Source organism: Vulpes vulpes, chromosome 6 (assembly GCF_048418805.1).
Source record: "Vulpes vulpes isolate BD-2025 chromosome 6, VulVul3, whole genome shotgun sequence".
In the NCBI taxonomy this organism is placed as follows: domain Eukaryota; kingdom Metazoa; phylum Chordata; class Mammalia; order Carnivora; family Canidae; genus Vulpes; species Vulpes vulpes.
Genome location: NC_132785.1, coordinates 47,255,591 through 47,263,476, shown reverse-complemented (window position 1 = coordinate 47,263,476; position 7,886 = coordinate 47,255,591). Strand labels below are relative to the sequence as shown.

Sequence of the window (7,886 nt, the reverse complement as noted above, 5' to 3'; positions counted from 1 at the left end):
GCGCTCCGACGGCCGCGCGGGGCACAGGTGCAGGTGAGCGGAGGTCCGAGCTGCCCGAGGGCGGAGGGAGCCGGGGCGGGCGCCTGCGCTGATCCCGGAGGGCCGCGGGGCGCCCCGAGCCTGGGGACCGCAGCCCCGGGCACGTCTCTGCGGCCGGCCGGGGGGGGGCAGGCGGGCGGCGGGGAGGGGGCCGACGCCTCCTCGGGGAGGCAGCAGGAGTACCCCGCAGCCCCGCAGGGACGACGAAAGGCCAGGAGGGCCCGAGGTGCATCCCAAGAAGTTCCCGCCTGTCAATCCCATCTTGTGCCTTTTCCAGGACCAAGCATGGGTGTCCTTGGTAGGTGCTTTGGGGCAGGAGTTCACCTCCGACCTGGTTGATTGTGGCTTCTGGATGCTTCCCTAGCTCTTACTGCATCTTCCTGAGTTAGCCAAGTCCATAAAAAGACACTGCCCCACAGTCTCCCTCCCCGACCAGTAAAGGAACAGCCCCTCCCCTCTAGGCCTTTCTTTGCTTTATTGTGCCAGGGATTTAATGATCAAGTTAAGTACTATCCCTAAACCTCCAAATTCTTTGTGAAATTTCTGTGTGTCCCTACATGTAGTTTTCCCAGGAGAGCTTCCATAGATTTTATTTAAAGATCAAATAGCTAAAATCAGAGCTTTGGGTCCCATCAACACTAGGAGTACTGACCGTCTTTAGGGTAACTGAGTGGCCTGTTCTTATTTGAGAGCTGGGACTGAGGATAGGGTTAGGGAGAAGGATGGATTCCTTCAAATTCTGGGAGGACAGCATTCATGTGCCTCTCACATTTGCCTGGGTTAAGGGTTGGTCTGTTTTTCACTATTATGAAATCAAATTAGTTTACAGATATGTAGAGCAGGAAAGGAAGATGAATCTTTGTGAATGAAATGTCTCTCTGCGGCTCTTCTTGATAACCAAATGCAACCCCAGCTGCAGTTTCCAAGGACTCTGAAGGAATGTGAGAGGTGCCGTGTTTCAAGTTTATATGTCCCTGGTTTACTGGCAGCTTGAGAAGAGGAAAGAATGTTAACTCAGCCTTGAAATAGCACCAGAAAAACCTAGGGTGTGTGTGGGGAGGTAAAGGAACTCTGACGTGGTGGGGTCGGGGAAGTTGCATTAGGAGCTTACGGCAAAATTAACAGATAACCCTGGAAAAATCGCATTTCACCATTAATCCCACTGTTCCCACCTCACGGGCAACAGTGTGCTGTGACATAAAGTAGACTGTGCTGCCACTTGAGTAGAATTATTTCTGGTCCTGTCTTCTATATGTGCTGAAGCCTGATATCCCCATCTCTGAGGGTCACGGGCAAGTTGGCATTTAGGGTAGCAGTCCTCAAGCTGTGTGTGTTCAAAACACTGATGTCCTGCAACTAGCCTCAAGCGATCACAGTCTCTTCCCAATCTCAGAGAAAAAAATTAGAGCCAAAATGATATGTTTTTTTTTCTTTATAAAATATGGCAAATCTTTGGTGTTTGCTTTTGCTTGTGTGTTATTTAGTTCAAACACATATCTGGTTACGTTGAAACGTAATGGATCATTATTTTTTCATTTATAGAGTCCGTAATTCTAGGTGGTCTGTAACCTCTCTCTGATTGAGATCCACTGTTGTAGCAAAAAGTAGGGAACACATCACATTATTCTTCAATGTCCTTTGAATGTAAATGATTCTTTTGTTTACATGTGGCGCCCTGGGTGGTGGCCGGGAATTGCACAGGACCCTGGAACCTGCCTCATTCTACTTTGCTCACATCCTGAACAGTTTTGTCCGCTGTTCCAAACTTGACCCTTATTTTGTAAACTCAAACCACTCTTTTGCTGAGGTTTATGGAAGAGGGGTTACATTTCTTAGTCAACCTCTCCTCCCTTACAATTGGTTATTCTGTCTTCATTAAATCTGAACTGTTGTTTTTCAAAACAATGAGGTGGTTGTTTCTACCTACAACCTGTCTTTTCCTGATGTGATTGTTATTTAAAATGGGCCCATCACATGACCAGGGGCTTATTGGGCCGTGACAGAAATTATAATTGTGCTTCTTATTTAAAAAGTGGTTAAAGAAGCAAACTTTAAAAAAATAATATTTGCCACTTCATTAATCCTTCAGCTCAAGATAAAATTTTGCTGATGTCACTCATTGTTCTTTTTTCCAGTAAGTATATATTGAGCACTTTCTTCGTGTCAGCCCTTGGGCTTCCAGGTGATTCCATGTTTCTGCTTTCAGAGAGTTGACAGACAAGCAGCGTGGGCTTGAACCAGGACTTACTAAGAAGTGATTTCTGGAAGTGCTGCCTCAGGGACTCTCTGACCATGACCTCTTTCTTTCAGGTTTAAATACTTGCACATGAGCCCATTTAAAGAACCTGGCCAAGGAAAAAGCTGTCTGCAGTTTCCTGGGCTCAGAGCACCCCTGCTGGTCAGCAGTGCCTGACTCCTATCACCTCCAGTACTGTGTAGGTCATAGTGCTAGGAATATTGTGTCCAGGGAGAGCAAATTAACTTGACAAGGAGGGAAATGTTTGTTTTACATCTGTAATACACAGTCCCAGCGAGCACTGGCCTCTTCCCTGGAGGATCCTAACGGCTGCCTGCCCGGTGGCCTGTTTCATACCCCTAGGCTAGTCTTTCCCCAATCCATATGGAATAAAGCCATAAATGTTTAAAGGCATCCTCATCTGCATCCGGAGTGGGAGCTGGAAGAGTGAATTCAAGGCCAACAAACAGGGGAGGCTCCTACCGGTTTCAGATTAGTGAAGTTGGGCCAGTCTGAAATATATTTCTTTACTACACTGAGGGAAAGCTTGAAATTATAGATTTTGGCACCAGGTAATAGTAATGATGATGGCAGACAATGATATAACAGTATGTGCCAAGCATCCTTCTAAACACTTAATGTACATTAATATATTTACTCACTTAACCTCTCTCAACCCAAAGAGGTGAGTACCATTATCATTGACAGTTTAGCCCGGCATCACACAATTTATGATGTTTGATTTACTTAGCCCTTCCGGGATACAGTCAAATTCGACCTTGTGATTTTAGAGCACTTATCTCAATTCTTGCCTATCCATTGTGAGAGGCAGCCTAGCTCTGCACACAGACTGCCCTAGTCTGTCTTGGTTCACTCCCAACCAGCAGGGTGACCTTGAGCAAGTCACCACTTCTTACTGCCTCAATTTCCTCTGTAAAATGGGCGTGATCACAGAACTACTTTGCCAGGTGACCATGAGGACTGAATGGATTTATACACGTAGGACACTTAGAGTAGTAGTGCCTTGTACACAGGAGGCGCTATTATTTTTGTTATCAGCTACTTTTTCTTCTGGGCTTCATTCCTGCTGCTCCCTAATACAACAGCCATGCCGAGCTACTTGAGCTCCCCTGAGCCTTCTGAACTCTTCATATATCTCAGTGGCTTTGCACATGCTATTCCCTTTGCCCAGAATGTCTTTCCCTTCCTATCGCTACCTTCAGCTTAAATATTCCTTCCTAATGACCTTCCTTTAGTGCCCTCCCCCCTTCACCAGGTAGCCATCCCCGCGCTTCCTTGTGGTCTCAGGGGCTTCGTTCTATTCATCTATCAAAGGACTTAGTGATGAACAACTACCCAACATTTATTGAGTGCTTACCATGTGTTTTTCTTGCTTATATATATATATATATATATATATATATATATATAGACAGCTCCATGTGGTAGGGTTATATTTCGTTAAAATTATGTCCATGTCCATCTCCCCTGGTAGACTGTGAGAGTGGCTTATACATCTGTGTGTGTTATTCATTTTGTATCTCTAGGAATTGGCAGAGTGCCTAATTAATACACAGTGGGCACTCCATAAATGTGTAAGTGGATGCATTTTACCAACATCTATTTACAACCAAATAAAAAGCTAATTTTCAGTAATTCTTCTTTGGAATAATCTTCATGCTTTTCTCATCGCAGAAGTTCACTGACAGAATTTTAGAAAAGACTAATAAGTAATAAGAAAGAAGTTCAAATCCCACTGCTCCCAGCCCTGGAGGGCTCAGCCATGTGATTAGGGACACACAAGTTCTCAGCGGCGAAACTGAGAATCGAGGTCAGGCAGGCTGGCTACAGAGCCCAAAGCTCTTACCGCTGCGTGAATCTGCTGCTCGTCCTCCCCCCAGCAAACAGACATGCCCTCCCATGAACAAATTGTGTTAGCTAGTAAAATAGGTTGGAAGAGCCGATACTTGAAAATGAAATCCACCATACATACGGTGGGGCAAGGCATGAGATCTACATTTAAAAAATGGCCAGTATCCTGTCTTATCATGCCCTCCCATATCCTGTTCCATCACACATTTGGGGGAATCTGATTGGAAAGGGCACAGTGAGCTTAGGTGGAATAGAGGAGAGCTTCTAAATCAGACAAACACAGGTCCGAACCCCAGCTGTGCCACTAGATGCCTTACCAGGGACAGGTTGCAAAACCTCCCTCAATCTTTGTTTCTTCTGTAAAATAGAGATAATAAGAAACACTTCTCAGCATCTTGTGAAGTTTAGAGGTAACACGATGGGTGCAGTGCCTCCCGCTTGATTAATTGTGGGTCTTGTTGTGAAGCCTCTAACGGTGACACCCTATGGCTTCCCCAAACAGCAACCTTGCCAAATGGTTTTCCACATCTATTTGCATTTGTTTTTTCCAATCCTTCATTTTAGTTCTGGTGGTAATTTAACTTTTATATTATTACTAGATGTCTTGCCTCACAATAGTTTTCTTAGAAATTCAATCTCTTCTCCACAGGGTCTCTTTGAGATTAAAGAGAAAGAAGTGGCAAATTTAGGATCTTAGAGCAATTTTCATTTAAAAGAAGATCATTGTTTTCATTACCCCATCATTAATGTTTTCTATTTTCCTTTATCAGCGAGTTATTTCAAAGTCGATTTGAATTGCCAAACCGAACTCTTGTTTTCCTGCAAGATGAAAGGAGACAGCCATGAATGAGCCACTAGACAATTCTGCAAATGCTTCTGACTTCTCCGATTATGCAGCACCGTTCGGAAATTGCACTGATGAAAAAATCCCACTCAAGAGGCACTACCTCCCTGTTATTTATAGCATCATCTTCCTGGTGGGCTTTCCAGGGAATGCAGTAGCAATTTCCACTTACATTTTCAAAATGCGGCCCTGGAAAGGCAGCACGGTCATTATGCTGAACCTGGCCTGCACAGACCTGCTGTACCTGACCAGCTTCCCTTTCCTGATTCACTACTACGCCAGCGGTGAAAACTGGGTCTTTGGGGATTTCATGTGCAAGTTTATCCGCTTCGGCTTCCATTTCAACCTGTACAGCAGCATCCTCTTCCTAACCTGCTTTAGCATCTTCCGGTATTTTGTGATCATTCACCCAATGAGCTGCTTTTCCATTCACAAAACTCGATGGGCCGTGGTGGCCTGTGCTGTGGTGTGGATCATTTCACTGGTGGCTGTCATTCCCATGACCTTCCTGATCACATCCACCACCGGGACCAACAGATCTGCCTGCCTTGACCTCACTAGTTCGGATGACCTCACCACCATCAAATGGTACAATCTAATTTTGACAGCAACTACTTTCTGCCTTCCCCTGGTGATAGTGACACTTTGCTATACGATGATCATCTACACCCTAACCCAAGGACCTCACAATCACAGCTGCCTTAAGCAGAAAGCTAGAAGGCTAACCATTCTGCTCCTCCTCGTGTTTTATATATGCTTTTTACCCTTCCACATCTTGAGGGTCATCCGGATCGAATCTCGCCTGCTTTCAATCAGCTGCTCCATTGAGAATCAGATCCACGAAGCTTACATTGTTTCTAGACCCTTGGCTGCCCTGAACACCTTTGGTAACCTGCTACTGTACGTGGTGGTCAGTGACAATTTTCAGCAGGCCATCTGCTCGATGGTGAGATGTAAAGCAAGTGGGGATCTAGAGCAAGCAAAAAAAATCAGTTACTCAAACAACCCTTGACATACTTCAGCTAGTTAACCATGAAGAAGGCCTGCTGAGAATTTAACTTCTAAGAAGTCCAGAATAACTCTCTCAGTGACTCTCAGTAAATATTGTATGTCCAGGTAACTATGTGCCAAAGCTAGGACTGGGCTACCAGGAGTTCTTGGCAACCTGTTTATTGAGATCTTCCCTAGAGTCAATATAAGAATGGGACATGCGCTTATCAGTAGAAGATTCACATGTAGAATCAAAACTATTGGAACTCAGGGACATCTTGAAAAACATCTAGTCTCACCAACTTACTATATTGAAATAAAACTACTAGTTTTGGGGCATGTGGGTGGCTCAGTCCGTTAAGCCTCTTCCTTCGGCTCAGGTCATCATCTCAGGGTCCTGGGATTGAGCCCTGCATGGGACTCTATGCTCAGGGAGGAGTCTGCTGCTCTCTCTTCCTCTGCCTCTCCCCCCACTTGTACTCTCTCTTCCTTTCTGTCTCTCTCAAATGAATAAATAAAATCTTCAAAAAAGAAAACTACTAGTTTTAGTACTTTTATAAAAATTGAAAGTTCACACACTTGACCCAGTTAACTTAATGCCAAGACTGGAGAAATCCACTCTTCTCACCCTTGGTTTCCTGTTCTTTCATATTGGGCCTGTCTGTATTGAACCCTTAGACTATCCAAGGCAGTACTTGTCTCTTTTCCAGTATTCTGTTTGTTTTCATTTCATATCTTTAGGACTTTTTTTCCTCAAAACTTTGCTTTGAGATGATTAAACTGTGTGTCTCACTAGGCTTTCATCAGTTTTGTAGATTCAAGCCTGCCAGTACAATACACTTGAGACAATTCAAAGATCTTGATGCAGGTGGCTGACATACCCATGAGATATTTGGGGGCATTATGTCTTTATTGCTGTAGACCATTTTAAAAGTTGTAACTGAACTGAGGAAAATTACCAAGTTGTATTAGTGATTATCAACACATCCTGGGAAAGAAAGGAGGGGCCTCTTTAGGGGAACAGAAGTACTTTTAAATACCCTGTGCATATTGGGTAATAAGTAAAATCTAACATTGTTTTGATTTCTGTGGAAAACCATCCCAGGAAACACCAATTCTCTTTAGATACCTTTCTTTTTTTGTAACTCTTTAAAATATGTTATCTATTTATTGTAACAGCTAGAGCTATTTTTGAGTTATGTGTGTGCTTAATTATCCCTAAGTGTAAATATTTGAGAAAATGCCTAGTCTGGATATTTAAAACCTTAGTAAATGTGTTGATACAATTAATAAACTAATTTAGAATCACTGAATAAGCTGGTAATATTTTTCTGTGAAAACGCAGCTTTACCACCATCATATTTACAGGAAGCTTATGTTCTCTGTGTTTAGGGAGAAAAAAAAATTTAAGAGTCAGTTTTAGAATAAGGCTGGAATAGATGGTTCAAACAGAAGAAGGAGTACCGTAGGAAGGCTTTATGAGTTTCAGGTGCTTCTAGAACATTAAATCTGACTTAGACCTGAGTGAGGACATTTCTAGGAGCCTGTGCCAGGCATGCAGGGGGAAGAAAGATGAAAACCAATGGCTCCGCATATGGGCGTTTCTGGATGATGACACTGTCTCCACCATCCACCTTCTGGTGCCTTTCTATAGCGTGAGGAATGAACCCTTTGACTGGAGGGCTTGACTTGCTCACACACGCTGGCCACACAGCATGGAGCAGCCTCCAGAGGTCCACTGGAAACCTGGAGGTTGTGTAGCTGTCCTCTCCTGTCTCCCAAATGCCCAGACCAGCTCTGGGACCCTCACAAATGTGTGGCCAGGTTAGCCTTCATACTGCAGCTATTTTTTTAAGGTTACTTATTTAGTTATTCCTGAGAGACACACAGAGAGAGACAGAGACA

General features: G+C 44.0%; 1 protein-coding gene across 1 annotated transcript; it reads left to right on the top strand.

The window, feature by feature from the left end:
- On the top strand, positions 1–7,294 carry OXGR1 (oxoglutarate receptor 1). Its single transcript, XM_072760437.1, has 2 exons — positions 1–33; positions 4,918–7,294. Exon 2 carries the CDS (start codon positions 4,990–4,992, stop codon positions 6,001–6,003), a length of 1,014 nt encoding a protein of 337 aa, XP_072616538.1. The 5' UTR covers positions 1–33; positions 4,918–4,989; the 3' UTR covers positions 6,004–7,294.
- Positions 7,295–7,886: the final 592 nt, after the last annotated feature.